This window comes from Cervus canadensis, chromosome 27, assembly GCF_019320065.1.
Source record: "Cervus canadensis isolate Bull #8, Minnesota chromosome 27, ASM1932006v1, whole genome shotgun sequence".
NCBI lineage: Eukaryota > Metazoa > Chordata > Mammalia > Artiodactyla > Cervidae > Cervus > Cervus canadensis.
This window is the reverse complement of record NC_057412.1, coordinates 20,595,253-20,613,823: the sequence shown is the minus strand read 5'-3', so window position 1 is coordinate 20,613,823 and position 18,571 is coordinate 20,595,253. Positions and strand designations below refer to the sequence as shown.

The following is an 18,571-nucleotide window of genomic DNA, read 5'->3' as shown; positions in this document are numbered from 1 at the left end:
AATTTGAGTTTGCTTAAACATCTTCAAAAATTATTTACTCTAAGAGGTTGTATAGTTCTTGACTGAGGAACACTTTAGACATTGCCAAGTCTGAAGACAATAATTGCTAAAATGAAGATAAAGTATTAGAACACATTGAACCACGCATTGTGTATTAAAAGGAGCAAAAGATGACAAACAACGTGTCTAGTGTGTCTGAACTCTTCACTTGAACATAATCACTTGGGGGCATTAGAAAAGTGTTGTATGTTCACAAGAATCATCACTAGGATTTCCCATTTTCTGGATGGACTATCTTTCCAAACCAAAATTGGCAGGAAGTTTTCAGTTCTTGCAGCAGCACGGATGGTTTGTTAGGACCTTCATGGAGAAGGCTATGTTGAGAAGCATTCTATTTTCAGGCTTAGAATTAGAGGTCATGATAACCATGTCTACCAAGTTTACAGAAGATGGTATGTGTTTTAGGGAAGATGGTGGGAAGAGGATGAGGAGTTACAGGTAATATATTTTATGTATTTATCATCCCTACTTAGTGATAAGTGTTTTCTGCATGAGAAAATTTCCTTTACTAATTTTGTTTGCTAGGCACCTTGATAGAGAGAGAAAATGGTATAAAAAAATTGATTCAAATTTTCCAGTTATAAGAAAGATGTAAAATCCTCCCATAAATTTAGACATTGACTTTCTGTTGTGTACATATTAAACTTTTCTACTTATAGACAAATATTAAATAATATTTTAACTATGGTCACTTCATTGTCTGTTATTTTAATCTTATAATCATTGAAAGCAAATAAATAATTTTGCAAAAATAGTTCTCCAGAGTAGCGTATGGCTAACAAAAGAAGATAATACTGAATATCATGGTTAAGGAAGCCAATAGTTATTTAGGAGAAGAATAACTTTGAATTAATACTTAGGGCAAGCCTTATGATATTGATCATAATCTTAATGATCAAATATACTAACCTACTCTTTGATTTACCTACCAATGAAATGATATCATGTGTATTATGCATAGTATCATTAATCTAGAAGACAAACTATTGAAAGCATAAAAGTTATGCTTATTCAACTTTATCATCAAAGAAATTTTTAAAAAGCAAGAAAACTTTTTATTAGTTAAATTGAACTGAAGATTCTTTTTCAAGGATTTAGATTAAGTCTTTTTCCTTTTCAGTAATCAGAGGAAAAGTTGTGAAAAATTTTACTAGTTAACATGTGGTGGAAGAATGTAGAGTACCTTAAAGTCCATTAAGATACTTATTAACATATATATTTTTTAAACTTTTTTTATTTTTATTTTTTTAAGATACTTATTAACATATTTAACAGTTGACTGTGTTGACCCAAACTTTAGGTTCCTGAGAAATTTCCAAACCAAATTTACTAGTCAAATGTTTTTGCCACTAAATCCAATTACTCCACTTTTTAAAATAAAATAAAATCATCACAAAGAGGCAAACAGTCATAGTACCCATTGCTTTAAAATCACAGTTAAATAAAGGTGTAAAAATTAAGCTGGGAGAATAGAATCCATTCAATAAACTCTCCCATCAAATTCTCTGGAACAAGAACTCTCCTTTACCTCCATTAGTCTTCAGCTTCCACCACATTCACTTGGCCTCTGGGTACATAATAACCTTTCTAAAGTTCTCCCCAGGAGATATTTTAGTCATGCAGGGATCTCCTTGAACACAAGTAATGACAAACAATAAGCTAATTCTCAAAAAGTTTTTTTTTAAAGTCGTTTTTACTACTTTTAAATGAGTGTGTTTGATGCATGATTTTGGTCCCCTGATTAATGGACACCGCCAGCCCAGCTTCTGGAGCTGTAGCGTTTCTGTGAGCTTCCCTCCAGCAGAGCTCGACCATTAATCCAGTGGCATATGTCAGCCCAGCAGAGCAAGGTCACTCTTCTGCTTCAAGGGGAACCTTTTTAGAAATAATAAAACTGACAGAAAGTTCTTTTTTGCATGCTTTATGCCACCTGAGGTTGAGTGCTGCAGTTAATATCATAAAGCTTATAAACATTCCCATCTCAGGCAGCACCTGCTGACACTATGCTTAGGGATTTAAACGTTTTTTTCTTAGTAAGAACAGACATGTTTATGTGGGTCAAATATACAGCATGTAATCCCAAACAGGAAAAGAATAGGTAGAAAAAAAATCACTGTAAGTTCATGCTAGGATATTTAGAAGAGACGTTTAGGTTCTATAACTTCTTCACTGTCAATTACATTTATTTTCCTTTCATCATATTTGGATTTGGATATAAAAATATTTCAGTCTACTAAAAGATAAATAGTGGTGTTGGAAAGTAATAGTAGTCACAGAAATGAACTCAGTATATGATAACTATATGTTCTGATAACTGCAAAACATCTATCTTTGAAAGAATTTTATTTTTAAAATTGTTAATCTTTGTTTCATTGGTAGTGGGTACATTAAAATTGGTATATAATTATAGTGAGATATTTGTAGTGTTAAAAGTAGATGGTTTGAAACTTATAGACAGCTTAGTTTAGAAAAGATGATGACTAGATAACAGCTAAAAATATAAATAATATATACCATAAGCATTACAACATTTATATATTGAGTTATTTTTCTATTACTCGTAATTAAAAAATCAAAGCTACCTAGTAAAACCATGTGATATTCAGAAAAAAAATTTAATATCCAGACTAATGTCATATCACTATGTATTGTTATACTGCTAAAGGTAAATCTGTCTTGAATCTTATTCTAGGAATTTAAATTGTTAAAATTATGAAATGTGTAGAAAAGAAATTTCATTATTTAGTTGTCTTTACTTTATGTGTATAGAGAAAATGCAGGGCCAGTTGACAACTGAGGCCAGTCCTTCCAAGAAGCCAGTGCCTTGGTTTGGTCTCCATGTCCGATGTCAAACTGTCACATTGACAGGTACAAGAACTTCAAGCTTTCAAATATAAATGACTTGCAGGGGTACTTACTCATAAACTAAACTGATAGGATACCAAAAATAGCAATATCAGGTGTTGATTAGTTATGAGAAATTCAACTGCCAAGAATGCATATTCTTGTTGACTAATCAAAGAGTTGTCTACCCTAGAGACGTGGAACACAAAATCATTGTTGGAAGTTTAATTAGTATAGTAGAGACACAGAAAAGTTGTATTAGGTTATATTAAGGGCTAGAGATACAAAGTTATAATAGCCTGAAGTATATAGTTCACCTAAGTGAGCAAGTCTGCTGAGCCTAATGGAATATTTGCTTCTGCTGATATGCATTATTCTGCAGACTCAATGGTAAATTCTGTTCTCCCACTCCTTTCTAAGCACCCTGAAAGCAACATTCTTTGCAAATGCTTTTTTCCCTCCTTCAGACAGATTACATTACAACTTTTGATTACTGTTTTGCTCATTACATTCTGATGATAAGAATGGTTACTTTGTTTTATGTGGGTGTTGCCCAGATCTTTATCAGTGACCCATTTACAAACTATGTCTTGGAGTAGTGTACTACTTTAGATGACTTATATTATCCATTAGTCATTTCACAAGTATTGTGCATATATTGAGAAATCATGCCTATATTCCATATTATAAATATTTTTGATAGTAGTCAAAGTTTAACAGAAACCACATGGAGTTTGAAAGTTAGACAGAGTTCAACACCCTTTGTTCCTTACAGAAATTGCAGAGCTAAAGGTATGAATAAGATACATTCCTTGTTCCTAATGGTAGCTCCATTTGGGAGGACATATTAGAATAAACTATGGTAAAAGAAACAATAGACGTGTGGAACAAGTACTATTAAACTAGAAAGGAGGGAGAGATTATTAATCAAACATGGACATTGTGCTAGGAATGTTACACATGGTAATTTACTTAATTCTCTTATCAATCTTCTGTGATGTGCTTTACCACCACCTCTTCTGCAGATAAGCACACAAAACCCAAAAAATGTTTAATAAAGTGTTCAACGTCTCATAGTTAAATAGGACCTCAACCCTGATCTACAAGACTTTAGTTCATATTTCCTCCTGCTCTGCCAGAATGCTCTCTTAATGTACTGCCTTGGGTTAACTCTTGGAGGCTTCCTTGAGGGAAGGTATTAAAATATAGATTTAAGTTGACGAGTTGGGAAAGATAGACAAAGGCATTCTAGGCTAAGTGAAGCACAAACGGGAAAGTATGAGTGGTCAGAGCTTTTCAAAGATGAGCTCTGGATATACAAAGAGAGACACCAGGTTATGTGCACAGAGGGACTGAAGGGGAAGCAAGTAAGTGGCCAACTGCTGGCCTAAAAGAAGCCTAGAGCAGATTCTTCCCTTACGACCCTCAAAGAAAACCAGATCTGCCTCACCTTGATCTTGAACTTTGAACAACCAAACTGTGAGAAAATAAATGCCTGTTCTCTAAGCCACCCAGCCTATGGTATTTTATTATGGAAGCCTTAGAAAACTAATACAGACTAGGTGAAAACTTCCAAAGCTTTTTAAATGAGGGGAGAAATGGGACATGACCAGCTGTGTTGACAAATGGCTATCTTTAGAAGAATCACCGCCAGACAACTTCAAGCTCTCTTCTATTCTTATTAATCAATTCTTAATGGAGGACGTTTTTGTTCTCTACTAAGAAGCTAATTATAAATGTCTTGTTTCTAAAAGTTCACCTAAATCCTTAACACTGGAAAGAAAGAGAAGTGAATTAGTTTGGGAATGCTAAATTTGGAAACTTAGATATTTGGAGTATGGGCTTAATTCCATTATAACACACACACAGACACACAGACACACACACACTGCACACACACATAATCTTCAGGGATAATGAAGCCATTTGTCTCCTTAGCAAGGCAAGGAAAGATTAAAGAGATAAGTGTTTCATTAAATTGATTTTTAGCAAATCCAGTGCATTGGTAGTCAAGGTAATGACTTTGTACCTTCCTGTAGGGTATAATACCTACATTTCCAAGGAGAGTCTACACTTCCATCATTTCTCTCAACCATTTATTTTCAGAACTTTCTATATACCATCTGGGCACAGTGGTTTTTCCAGGATAGCCAGTCTATTTGGTACTCAACCTTTGCTACTTGCCTGAATAAAACTTGATTAAAGATTCATATTCAATAAAATGGGAAGGCTAGAGTGAATTGGTACTTTGTTTGAAGATAATTTTCCAAGCCTAAAATTATTTACCACTTTCAAACAATTAAACAAGCTGAGATAAGCAAATTATTAGTTCCTCTATTCTGATTCAAGGTGCCCTAGAAAGGAAAATCAAATCCAATAGAAAGCTGTGTTTTGAGGAAAGAGGTAGAAACTTTTGGGAAGTGGAATATTCATATGGGCCTAAGTGTCTGGTGGCTATGAACAGAGGGATGAGGTTGACGTATGAACATGAGCTGGAAGCAAGAACAGGGCAGGAACAGGGCAGCATTTCTGTTGGCCACCATTAGAGCCCATGTGTAAGTTCATTTTTTATATCTCCAAATGTTTACAGTATGTACAAATAGATCTCCAACTCAACATCTTCTCAACACCCACCCTGCCCCTTCTCTTGCATGAGTCACCATCATCCTTTCCTGGTTTCTGTAATAGCTTCCTAAAGGGTCTCTTTGCCCTGCCTCCTCCCTCACTGTCTTCAGTGTGTGTGAAACACAAAAGCAAGAATAAGCCCACTAAGATGTAAGCCAGATTTTTCTCTTTCCTTCTCAAAATCTTTTAATACTAGCTCAAATCCTTATAATGACCTAGAGGACCCACTACATCCAACTGTTTGTAATTGCTCTTCCCTTTGTATATTCTGATTTATTGTTTCTCAAATACACCAGGGACACTTACTCGCACCTTCAGAATTTTGATCTTGCTCTTCCTGTGGCCTAGAATAATATTTCCTTATTCAGTGTCATGGTCAGCTCTTCATTTCCTTCAGATCCTTTTCAGATGTCCCATTTTCACCAAGTCTTCCCTAGTCCCAAATATTTCTTATTCTTCCTTCTCTTCTTAGCACTTATCATTACTTAGCACACTATGTAGTTAACATATTTATCTTGTTTATTGTCTGTCATCTCTAATAAGTATAAATCCTATAAGGACATGAATTTTTCTTTTATTCACCACTGTATTCCCAGCATGTGGTCTATTATTGTCCATAGTAAACACTCAATAGATATATACTGCTTTAAAGAATGAATGAAAGAAAGAAAGAACGAATTAAATTCTAAGTGTTTTGAAGAGATTAGTAGAAAAAATATCTCCAGATTGGAAAAACCTTAAACATTCTTGATGGCACATTCCACATTAGGTAAATCAGAATATTTGAAGATGGAACCCAATAATTGATATTTCTTTAAACTCTTCAGAGATTCAAATGGGCATCTAGGCTAAGAGACAACAATGTAGACATCATTTCCAAACTTGAAAGTCCTTACAGAACGTCTGGTTATCTCATTACAATGTATATTCTGATTTAATAGGCCTGGGGTAGGCCAGACAGTGCTTTTCTAACAAACTTCTAGAATGCCAATATTGCTAGTCTCTAGGACCACAATAAGTGGCAAGTACTTAGAATCACCTTCAACCCAATCTTGGTGGCTCAGTGATACTTTCTACCATGGTCTATCCTCTATCTTCTTCTGATTTATGCTATTTGTTTTTAGGTTTGCATTATAATTTACTTTAAATATTAATTGGAAAACTATGGCATAAATACTAACTAAATACATAAGTGAAGAGAACATTTTAAGAGATTTTTTTAGTTGCACAGAGAAATAATAACCAAAAGTAAAAATAAACATTTATTTATACCCACCCTTTTTTAATGAAAAAAGTGGATTTAAAGTATTACCTACATTGTATATTGCATACCTTACTTGGAATCACGTTCTTTCAAAATCCAAAATGTTTAACTGAAAATACATAAATTAAAATCTGAAAATTATACCTCAGATGCTGATGCAAAAAGAAGTGCATGTATGCTAGGTCACTTCAGTAATATCCGACTCTTTGCAACCCTATGGACCAACCCTACGGACTGTAGCCGCCAGGCTCCTCTGTCCATGGGATTCTCCAGGCAAGAATACTGGAGTGGGTTGCCATTTCCTCCTCCAGGGTATCTTCCCCATCCAGGGGTCAAACTCATGTCTCTTAGTGTCTTCTGCATTGTGAGGCGGGTTCTTTACCACCAGGGCCAATCGGAAAGCCGCAAAAAGGAGGAGCAGATGGGAAACCCCCAGATTTAGAAGAAAAGAAGTTGTCTTGTATACGCTCACATCAACTTTTTTTATTTTTTTTTTGCCAGCTATGCTATCTTGGGCAAAACTTTTCATATCTACAGGGCTGTTTTCTTTTCTGTAAATTGGAGGTTAGAGGAAGGAGTTCCATAAGCCTTTTTGCAATTACTTGGTCTAAAGTAAGCACCAGTTCATATAAATACTTCACCTTTTTTCTTAGACTTGGTTAGATAAGAGTTAAAAATATATCTTAACAGTCTTGATAGGAAAAGCAATGAAGAAAGCTCTTTAATGCCACAACTATGTGTCATCCTTGTCTAGGAGCATAAATTTGCACAGCGGGCAGTGCAGTGAAAACAACTCATAATCAACTCATCACCTCTCATCATTGCTAGGATCAAATGCAAATGGGAAAGAATGCCACTTCAGTCATTGCTAGTGAAAATTAGCATCTGTGACACTAATGGTGTCTCATTTAGTATGCACTTTAGATTTTAAAAAATGGTAAAAAAAAAAAGCGCTATTTCCAGAACTGCCATTATTTCAATGTTTTCCTTTAAAATAACAATGGTATTTGAGTCTCCTTTACTAAAAGAAAAACCTCAGTTAAAATTTGTTAACACAGATCATTAATCCCAGCCAAATAGAGGTCAACTTGTTCTAATTACAGTGGCAGAGCTTCCTTTGTGGGGTCTACTCCTTTTCTATTTTCAAAGTTTCTACCTTATTTCCTGACCTGGAACAGTGGTCTACTTGTTATGTAACAATGGAACACTCTAGGGATTCTTGCACAACATACTGGAGCCTTTCTTAAAACTTAAATAAAACTTAGAAATGAATTACATGTATTTACACCCATACATACAAACTTTCTTATGTACACACTAACAGGCTTACAAACAGGAATAATGAAAATGCATAGTACTGGTCAGTATTCATATTTGAACCAGGTTGCACACAGGATATCAAGAAAATTCATTCCTTTTACAAATATTTATGAAGAGCCTCCTTCATTAAAAGTATGCTAGATTTAGGAGGGAAGTACATGCTTATACTTATCTTAATACGAGATCATGATATTTTTGACAATCTGAACACTTGAATACTAGCAAAGTTGTTCTTACTGTTGTTTTACAGTTTAGTTTTAAAGCCTGGGTGGGCATCTGGAGGGATTTGACAGGTGGAATTCTTGCATTTAATTAGACAGGAATAGAGAACCTCTAAATTCCTTTCCAACTTACAGGGGCTCTTAAAGATACATTGCCCTGGCTTTCCTTAAAATTCAGCTGGTACCTAAGACAGAAATATCTACAGTCTCTAAGCTTGTAATGGTGGCATAATAGTGAAGGAGTACTGGAAGTTGACATATGTATTTCACACTACACAGTTTGGCTTTTTTTCTGCGTATCTTTGTTTAAGTTTATTAACCTTCTCTATACCTTCTCATCTATAAGGCTAAAAAGAGATATTCTGTCACAGAAACCTTACAAATATTAAATAAATTAATGTACAAAAAGTTCTTAAACACAGTCACTGGTATGTAATAACCCCATAATAAACATAGCAAACTAGCACAGTTCAGTTGGAAAAAGGAGTTAAGGAAAATCTTGTTTTATAATTTAAGCATTTATAGAATGTAATGAGATCAGGAGCTTCCCTGATAGCTCAGCTGGTAAAGAATCCACCCACAATGCAGGAGACCCCAGTTTGATTCCTGGGTCAGGAAGATCCCCTGGAGAAGGGGTAGGCTACCCACTCTGGTATTCTTGGGCTTCCCTTGTGGCTCAGCTGGTAAAGAATCCGCCTGCAATGTGGGGGACCTGGGTTTGATCCCTGGGTTGGGAAGATCCCCTGGAGAAGGGAAAGGCTACCCACTCCAGTATTGTGGCCTGGAGAATTCCATGGACTGTATAATCCATGGAATCACAAAAAGTCAGACAAGACTGAGTGACTTTCACTTCACTTCACTAATGAGATTATATATTTTGAACTCTGAGTCCTAGATGTGCTTAAATTTTTTTACATCACAATAAATAGTAGATACTAGTGATGAGAAGGTAAAAACAAAATTTGAAAAGGAAAGTACAGTACCTTTCTAATATGTTAAGCAAGGCTATTTTGGACTGACTAATCTAAATGTAGACTAATTAATCATTTATCAAAAAGAAAATTATCAAATGTCTTTCTTAATTTGGAATTTACCTATACCCCATAAAGAGTTCCCTTGAAGTAGGAAATGGTAATCCACTCCAATATTCTTGCTTGGAAAATTCCATGGACAGAGGAGCCTTGCAGGCTATAGTCCATGGGATCACAGAGAGTCAGACAAGACTGAGTAACTTAGCACGCATGTGTGCACACACACACACACACACAAAGAGAGTTGTGAGACATGAATTATAACAGTTTCACTTATGGAATATTTCTGGTCTCTCCTTCTTAACCTACACTATGAATCTGTTATAATACATGTGAATGCAATTGGTCCTATTTATGAACTATTTAAAGAAAGGCGTCCATACCAAAACTGGAGAAATCAAGAAATGAAGGATGAAAAAGAAGACATACTAATCAATTATAGATGGTAAAACTGTACTTTAATGTGTTTTGATTTTTTTGATATATGGACACTGATAAATCTCATAAGAAAATAATAAATTATTTTGTATATAAGCTTGTAAAACCTATTGCTGCATTATATATCCATGAATGTTTTGAACCATCTTACAACCATAGGACATATTTTAAAATATTTTAAAATACTAATAACAAAGTCCTTCTACATTATTTCCATTTCAGATGAACAGTTTCATAATTCATATTTAAGGAGTAGTGTTTGGTATAATATGCATTCATTTTTTGAATTGGGTATAGGGGTTTCCCCTATGGCCCAGTGGATAAATAATCCTCCTGCCAATGCAGGAGATGGGGGTTCCATCCCTGGGTCAGAAGGATCCCCTGGAGAAGGACATGACAACCCACTCCAGTATTCTTGCCTGGAGAATCCTCATGGACAGAGGAGCCTGGTGGGCTACAGTCCACGGGGTCACAAAGAGTTGGACACAATTGAGCAAGTAAGCACAGCAGCACATTAGGTCACCCGGACTAGAAGCCACAGGAGTTAACATGAACTGCGTGACTCAATAATAGTTTCCTCATTTCTAATGTGGTTGCTTCTTACCTACTTTAGCACTTACAACTGAAAAACAAGGAAATCTCTCTCAGAAATTTTGAAAGAATACAGCACAAGGGGGCTTCCCAGATAGCTCAGTGGTAAAGAATCCGCCTGCCAATGTAGGAGACAAGCTTTGATCCCTGGGTTGGGAAGATCCTCTGGAGGAGGAAAAGGAGACCCACTCCAGTATTCTTGCCTGAAAAATCCCAGGGGCAGAGGAGCTGGGCAGTCTATAGTCCACAGGGTCGCAAAGTGTCAGACACGACTGAGTATGTATGCTAAAAACTGCAGCACAAAGAATGTACGTTTCTGGGTCAGATGTGCATGATTGTCTAGATGCAGTTAATCCATGTAGACTATTGCCTATATTTCAGACTGGTTTCTTGATGGTTCTATTCTCTCTTTCTGGACACAGGCCCTATGTTCCCTCCTAGTCAATAAAGAATTTGAAATCCTCATTCTACTAGTCATTTATTTGTAGGAATCTCCACCATCTCTTCTGGATTTGGCTCTTTTTCCATAAAATACATAAAGAAAATTACCCAGTAAAATAAATATGTATTAAAGCAAAGTTGTTTCTAAGACAGAATTATAATAATTAGAAAAAAATATTAACTCCATATTAAAAGGAAAGGGTTTAGTTGGAATGTATGAACAATACTTTTTCATATACATTCAAATACCTCTTTAAATTCATATAAAATGGAAACATCCATCTAAAGAAAACAGGAATCCATTCACAACAAAAAATGTTTCCAATATGACTATTTTCTGTGATATATTTTGCTCTCAGATATATACTTTATCAAATATATTTTTACTTTTATGAGTAAGAAACTCAGTAATATGAACAATATTCTGCTTCTATTACAATAGTCCCTGCAATTAAGGCAAAAGATAATCATAGACTAAAATATCATTTTGAAAGTTGTTCCATGACATAAATATGATAGCTCACTACATAATAGGGTTCTTATGAGGTACTCTAACTTTAAATTGTAAATACTTGGATGAAAACCACTGCTTTGAATTAACTTTTGTGATTTCCCTAGAACCTAGTTTTGTCAACTCAATATTGGTTTCATTTAATCCAGCAAATTTTGTATAAAATTAATCTTAAATAGAAAGGTAAGCAATGCTTGTTGTACTCTTTGGGAAATGTTACCTTGCATTTTTATTCTACTAGGGGAAAAGACAGAAATCATGATATGCTTTCCAGCTATATTTAAGTAGAAATGCTTGCCTATCCTTTATCAGATCTTTTTTTTTTCCAAGAAAAATTAATATTGGAAATCATTTATTCTCAGTTTCCAAATATCAGAAATCATTTATTTTTAGTTTCCTTCAGAGAGGTTTTGTGGTAACTTGCAAAGAGTTATAAAACATAAAATATTGACTATTGTTCAATGCCATGACAATTCAAAAGTTCACAATCAATTACCAATTCCTTTCTCTCTGGAAGGTACCAAGCAAATAAATTCCAGTAATAGATAATAAATCAACCCTCTAAAAAGACATTTGACCACAGTTATTGTTTATTTACAGACATATTTAAAATGCTTACCTAAGAAACTAAACAAATGTATAAGTTTTGGAAAAATTCACTGACACCAGTATTTCAGAGATATTTTCCTTTATGATACTAATGAAACTAATTTAGAGTCATACAATAGAATCCAAACTTTGTTATCTCATACCCTATTTTTAAGTAGTAGTTAGCAATTATTTTCAGGACAAAGAATAGAATAACATTTCAAATAGAATCAGTTCACAAATCTATACATATATGGAGCTTTGATGCTTCCCAAACAACCCAGTCCCCTCTCAAGTAGTGGAGCTAGTTCAAGAGAGAAAGTAGCAAAAATAGCCTCTATAATAAGCTGTAATATTTTAGTCTGAAGAAATGAAAAACATCAAGTATTCAATCAAAACATCTCCATTTTGTAACCTTCTCATAATGTATTATGAAAGCCTGAGACTGTAAGAAATAAAATGTACTCGGTAGATTTTTAAATAGACTTTGCCACCTTTATAGTTATTAAGAATATACACAAAGATTTCATAATATCAGTCTTTCAAACAGAGATCACCAAAATGATTTCCATGGAGTTGACAGTATGAGCTCAGAGTTCAGTTACAGTTGTAAATAATCAAATATGCCCTATAAGATAAAATTACATAGACAATAATTGTCAGGTATCATTTAACAGCTAATGTTCGATTCAGTTTTTCCCATATTTGCCATGAAACTTTCAACCATATGGTTGAATTGATTTCTTACGGGCAGAAAAAAACCATGTGTCTCTGTGTGCGTTCTATTAAATAGCTTGGTTTTGTTTGAGTATGGATGAAATCACCATACCTTAGGCTTTTGATGTTTTTCCTTCTCTGAAACATTGGATGGTTTTCTCTTCAGCATTTTGAATTCACACTACTCCAAATGAGTGCACTTTCTGTTGCTACAGAAATGACTGACTGTCAGCAGTGCGCTGTCTATGATATACGGCCGCAGAGAAGTTTGAGTCTAGTAACCTGCCACTTCCTCTTTTTGGTCAGGATATGACTTCACATCTACATGGGTAAAGTTTTTTTTTTTTCTTTTTTTTTACAGAAATTCTTTGGTAACTTTCTAACATTCTGTTCTTGCTATATTCTATGAGGTAGATCCCTAAACCTCACACTTCAGCATGCCTACAGTTATAAGGGCCATGAAGATTTCAAAATAACACACATTTTTTCAGTTTATAAAAAAATAAAAATCTGTAACACATTCCGTGAGATAGAGAGATGATAGGTAGAGAGATAGGTAGAGAGATAGGTAGAGAGATAGATAGAGATAAGTAGAGAGAAGAAAACATCTGAGCTAATAAATGAAGCAAAACTTGAGATGTGAACTTTATAGTATGTAAAAAATGAAGAGAATACTCAGGGTAGTCAACTTTGCATTCCTATGTAAACCTTATTGGAAGATGTAATAAACTAGATTTTAAAGAATACTAATCCTATTTAAAGCATATATGCACATTTTAAAAAACAGGATGGATGAAATTCATATAAATAGTAATATGAATCCAGAAGTAAATGATTATGCATATTGTTACTTTGTGAACACATTACTAGGCTGTAAAGTGAAAGTGAAAGTGAAGAAGCTCAGTTGTATCTGACTCTTTTCGACCCCATGGACTATAGCCTATGAGTTTTCTCCAGCCATGGAATTTTCTAGGCAAGAGTACTGGAGTGGGTTGCCATTTCCTTCTCTAGGGGATCATCCCCACCCAGGGATCGAACCTGGGTCTCCAGCATTAGAAGCAGACTATTTTACCGTCTGAGCCACCAGGGAAACTCCTTATGTTGTAAATTCCTGATTAATAAGAAAATCAATTAAACTGAACCCTCAATTAACCAGATGTCTTTCTGCTACAAACTGCATTGCCATATGTTGATAATTGCTAATAGAGCAGTGATCCAGTGGATCAATGGTACCTTCAAATGAAGCATCCCAAGTCCTTATTTAATAGTCCTGGAGTAGAGCTAATATGACTTAGAAAGTATTTCCCCATCAAACTAAAGGATTTAGCATTTTTATTATAATGTCAAAACCAACATACCCAGGAAAGTAAAAGCAAGAAGTTCAAGCTTTCTTATTAATTAGGGATTTACCAAAGGGAGACTTGTAAAATGTCTGAAACTCCACTTCTATTAAAACCAGCTTGTGAAGGGAATCAACCTAGATTTTGTTTATAAAACCCCTGAGTTGAAAAACAGTGGTACCATATTCTTAATGAGCGGCTTTTCTAGGTGAAAAGTCAACTGACTCTTATTTCTCAGTCTTTACTCATACCTCTAAGCTCCTCCTCCCCGAAACCCAGTTCTAGTGTTCAAATTTCACTGATTCATTTACCAAATGTTAAATTGTCTGTTCTGTGCTGTCTGATAATATATCAAGCCACCTGACTAGCTAAAATATAGTTTATGTTCTGTAACAGAATCGAAGGAATACACTTGTCAAGATTATAGTTAGTATGCTTCTCCTACTGGATATTAAGAGCAAGATTATATTTTTCAAGAGTTATCAGGCTGCTGTTTTCCAAATAGTGACACAGAGTCTGACACTGAAAGACCTGAGTACTCTGAAGTTGGGTAATTCCCTAAAACTATGCTTCTTTTCAAACTTTCTGTTGGGGCCTAAGTTAAAGCAGTGATCTAAGTAAAACAAACAAACAAACAAAAAACCCAAACTCTTCAGAAATTGAAAGTCATGAAAAAATTTATTCCTTACTGAAATGCTTGCAACCTCTGTGCCCCCATTCTTTCATCTGTGAATAGAAATTTAACTCAATTGCGGAGTTTGGTCAATAACATGGGAATGATAATGCGCTTACTACATGTTAGGGTTTTGGTGAGAATAAAAGGAAATGCCAATAAAGAATTCCTTATGTAAGAGATGTTTTATATCAAGAAATGTTCATGGATCTTAAAGAGGCAGAAGCTTTCGAATAGTTTTGCTTGGGATAATGTTTTCTATAGATTATATTTCTACAGTGATAACTAAAGAACAGAGAACGGTCACATCCATGGTGACCATAGCTGGACCATCCGCAGTTTTTAAAAGTGTTCCCTCTAGCAGCTTGTGCGTGTGTGCTCAGTTGGGCCAAGCTCTTTGCAATCCCATGGACTATAGCCTGCCCGTCTCCTCTGTCCATGGGATTTTCCAACACAAGAATACTGGAATGCATGGCCATTTCCTTCTCTAGGGGATCTTTCCGACCCAGGGATTGAACCTGAAGAAAATCTTACCATGATCTCTAAGCGTTTTATCATCATTAAGACTCTAAGAAATATTTAAAATGTAAATAATACTGGAACTTGACCCTCAGAATTAAAGGTGGGAGAAGCAATTTTCCAACCTTCTGTTCTACTCAAGAAAAAATGATTTCTGGAGACTAAAAGACATATATGACATTTGAGGTTCTGTTACAATCTGTATTAAACATCTTAGCTCTCAAAAAACCTCAGATGAGACAGTAATGAATGTTGTGATCAATTATCTTCTATTTTATGGAATTCTGGATCCATGTAAATGTTTAATGACTCACCCAGAGTGATACAGCAAGTTCTAAAGTCAAAGGTATATAGAGCAGGAATGAGGTAGAAAGTCAGTACAGAGCACAAAAATTCCCTATCATGACTGGACCACTAAACCACATGTTGCTTAAGAAATATTCTGAAACAGGGAAATTGCAAAAGAGCAAAGTCTTGATGCTTTGTTTTCACACATTACCTTAATGGTCTTAACCTAGGCAAGGTGAAAAAAGGCTGGGACTTCGTGGCATGTATGTCAGTTACAACCTCTGCGTCATAGTGGGTACGTCAAAATTTTAAAGAAATCGCAAACTGATGACAGCTATTGTGGTGTATTTGATGAGAAAGTAAAGTGAGACATAAAAGAGTTGTTTCAGCAGTCCAAAAAATATTTACTGGCAGATTGCTAAGATGTAATAATAAAATTCAAATCAAATTCAGATTCAGATTAATTCCCGTCAGCAGAAAGAGAATGCATTGTTCATAAGGACAACAAGTCCCTGAAACTCTGCAGTTGCTGTTTCTCACTATAAATATTAAAAAAAGTCATGGTGGATAATCCCACAAGGTTATCCCAAAGGGTGGTTATCCCGAAGGGTCCACTCTTGATATGCTCAACACATTATGTTTCTGATAGAGGAGAGCTGCTGGTCGCACCTTAGGTATCTTGGGAAGCCTCGTGGGAGAGAAGTTGGCCCTGTGACACTATTTCTTATTTTAAATTTCTTAAGAGATAATGTAGTGCATTATCTCACTATCTTAGCTGTAGGAGAAATAGAAACATGATATAAACAAAGAAGATTAACAGTCTGAGATGCATGGTGAACCTAAAGAATCATACAGCAAAAAGCTGTTTTGAAAGAGACAAAGAACATCTTAGGTCACATCTATGCATGACAAGATGTTTGAAACAATATAAGAGGAGACTCAGTAAACAAAAATGAGGAGGACCAGTTCATCAGTGACTAAAACAACTAGGGGGATTTGATTAAAATATATGCAAATTTGTTGTTGTTGTTGTTGTTTAGTCACTAAATTGTGTCCTACTCTTTTGCAACCCCATGGACAGTAGCTCACCAGGGTCCTCTGTCCATAGGATTTTCCAGGCAAGAATTATGGGGTGGATTGCCATGTCCTTCTCCAGGGAACTTTCCCAACCCAGGGACTGAACCCACGTCTCCTGCTTAGCAGGCAGATTATCACTGAGCCACCTGGGAAGCTCTTATATGGATATTACAGGTTATTCAACAAATTATAAATATATACTTTCTAAGGGGTTGCCACAATAAGTAATGATAAAACAAAATTTCATACCTTTATGATTAAAGGTTTAACATTCATGAAGTCATTTTCAAAGTTAACAATAATAATGATAGCTATCATTTTTGAATACTTATTATATGCTTGGCATTGTGCTCTGTGCTTCATTAATATTTCCCATGTAACTGTCAAAAAATCTCTATAAGCTGGTACTAACATTATCATGTATGGATGTGAGAGTTGGACTGTGAAGAAAGCTGAGCGCCAAAGAATTCATGCTTTTGAACTGGTGTTGGAGAAGACTCTTGAGAGTCCCTTGGACTGCAAGGAGATCCAACCAGTCCATCCTAAAGGAGATCAGTCCTGGGTGTTCATTGGAAGGACTGATGCTGAAGCTCAAACTCCAGTACTTTGGCCACCTCATGCGAAGAGTTGACTCATTGGAAAAGTCCCTGATGCTGGGAGGGGTTAGAGGCAGGAGGAGCAGGGGACGACAGGATGAGATGGCTGGATGGCATCACCGACTCCATGGACATGAGTTTGAGTAAACTCCGGGAGTTGGTGATGGACAGGGAGGCCTGGTGTGCTGCAGTTCATGGGGTCGCAAAGAGTTGGACATGACTGAGCGACTGAACTTAACTGAACTGAACATTATCATTCTCAACTTCCAGGTGAGGTTAGGTAACATGTCCAGTTTGCACAGCTGGGAAGTGGTGGAGTCAGGATTCAATCCAAAATCTTACCTCATAAACATCACTGTACCATAGTTATAGCTAAAGACCTGACATAAAATAGGAGTGATTTACTTGAGGGTGGGAGAGAGTAATGCTGAGCTACTGGTTGGAAAGTGTTTCAATCTTTAGGTATGTATAAAATGTGAAACCAGGAAGCATGTAACTAGTCTAAAACCCTCTTATTCAATTAAGACTTAACATCACATGGACAAACCTGCTACCTTTTCAAGGTCCTCCCCCAAGCCAAGCTACTTTGTAGTGCCTCTAAGAAGAATCAAAAGCCCCTCAATGCTATCATTAAAATCATTTTCTCTAATTTCACAATTATTAAAATCAAGGTAGGAGCACAGATTAGATTTGTCTTCATGTTATGAAATTTCCTAGGTTCTGAAGTTCCCTTATGATGGTTTTAGATAAGTATCCATCTGTGAATTGATATCCAAACTTACTATCATAAATGTATTTTATTTCCTCTTTGATCTGGAGCTATGGAAACCCACTTTATGTTTCTAAAAATTATTAATTATTCTCTTAACCTTTGACATTTCATCTCATTAGTTTTTGCTTGCCTCAATATCACACCCAAATTATGGTCATAATCTTCACATTTCTATAGTTTCCTTTTTACACTTCAAAATGTCATTTCATATTTTGTAGAAGTGAAATGCTTACCCTAAAAAAAAAAAAAAAAAAGAAGCTCCCTGTCACATCCTTTTATTTTTCCCAGACTTATTTCAATTCTTTGTATGATCCCTCTAGTATTAAAACCATTTTTCTCATCAGTTAAATTAATTATTTCTATAGGATAGGCCCATAGTTTCTTGATTTATGTATTAGACATTATCTATTGATTCCTGTTTTGTCCTTGAGGATTTTATACTCCTTTCACTCCCCAACTTCCTTTTAATTATTTAGTTAAATCAATAGTTATTATTATTTTGTAACTATTGTTCATGAATAAGTAAAATTAGGTATAATGCTTTGTGTTCCCTTTGTTGTTTATTTTTGGAGTTCATAATGGGTAATATATCCCAAATTAATGCCCACAACAAATTAATCAACTGATTTATTTTGAACATTGAAGTTTACTCACC

General features: G+C 35.2%; 1 protein-coding gene across 2 annotated transcripts in view; it reads right to left on the bottom strand.

The window, feature by feature from the left end:
- Positions 1-18,571, bottom strand: part of SAMSN1 (SAM domain, SH3 domain and nuclear localization signals 1) — a 93,628-nt gene that overhangs the window by 41,822 nt on the left and 33,235 nt on the right. Inside the window, exon 1 of one of the 2 annotated variants that reach the window (XM_043448954.1) lies at positions 12,764-12,906. The exons of the other annotated variant lie outside the window; for it this stretch is intronic. Coding sequence (XP_043304889.1) covers positions 12,764-12,820 — 57 coding nt within the window. The 5' untranslated portion in view covers positions 12,821-12,906. Of the gene's footprint in view, positions 1-12,763; positions 12,907-18,571 lie in introns of those variants that run through there. 2 annotated transcript variants of the gene reach the window in all.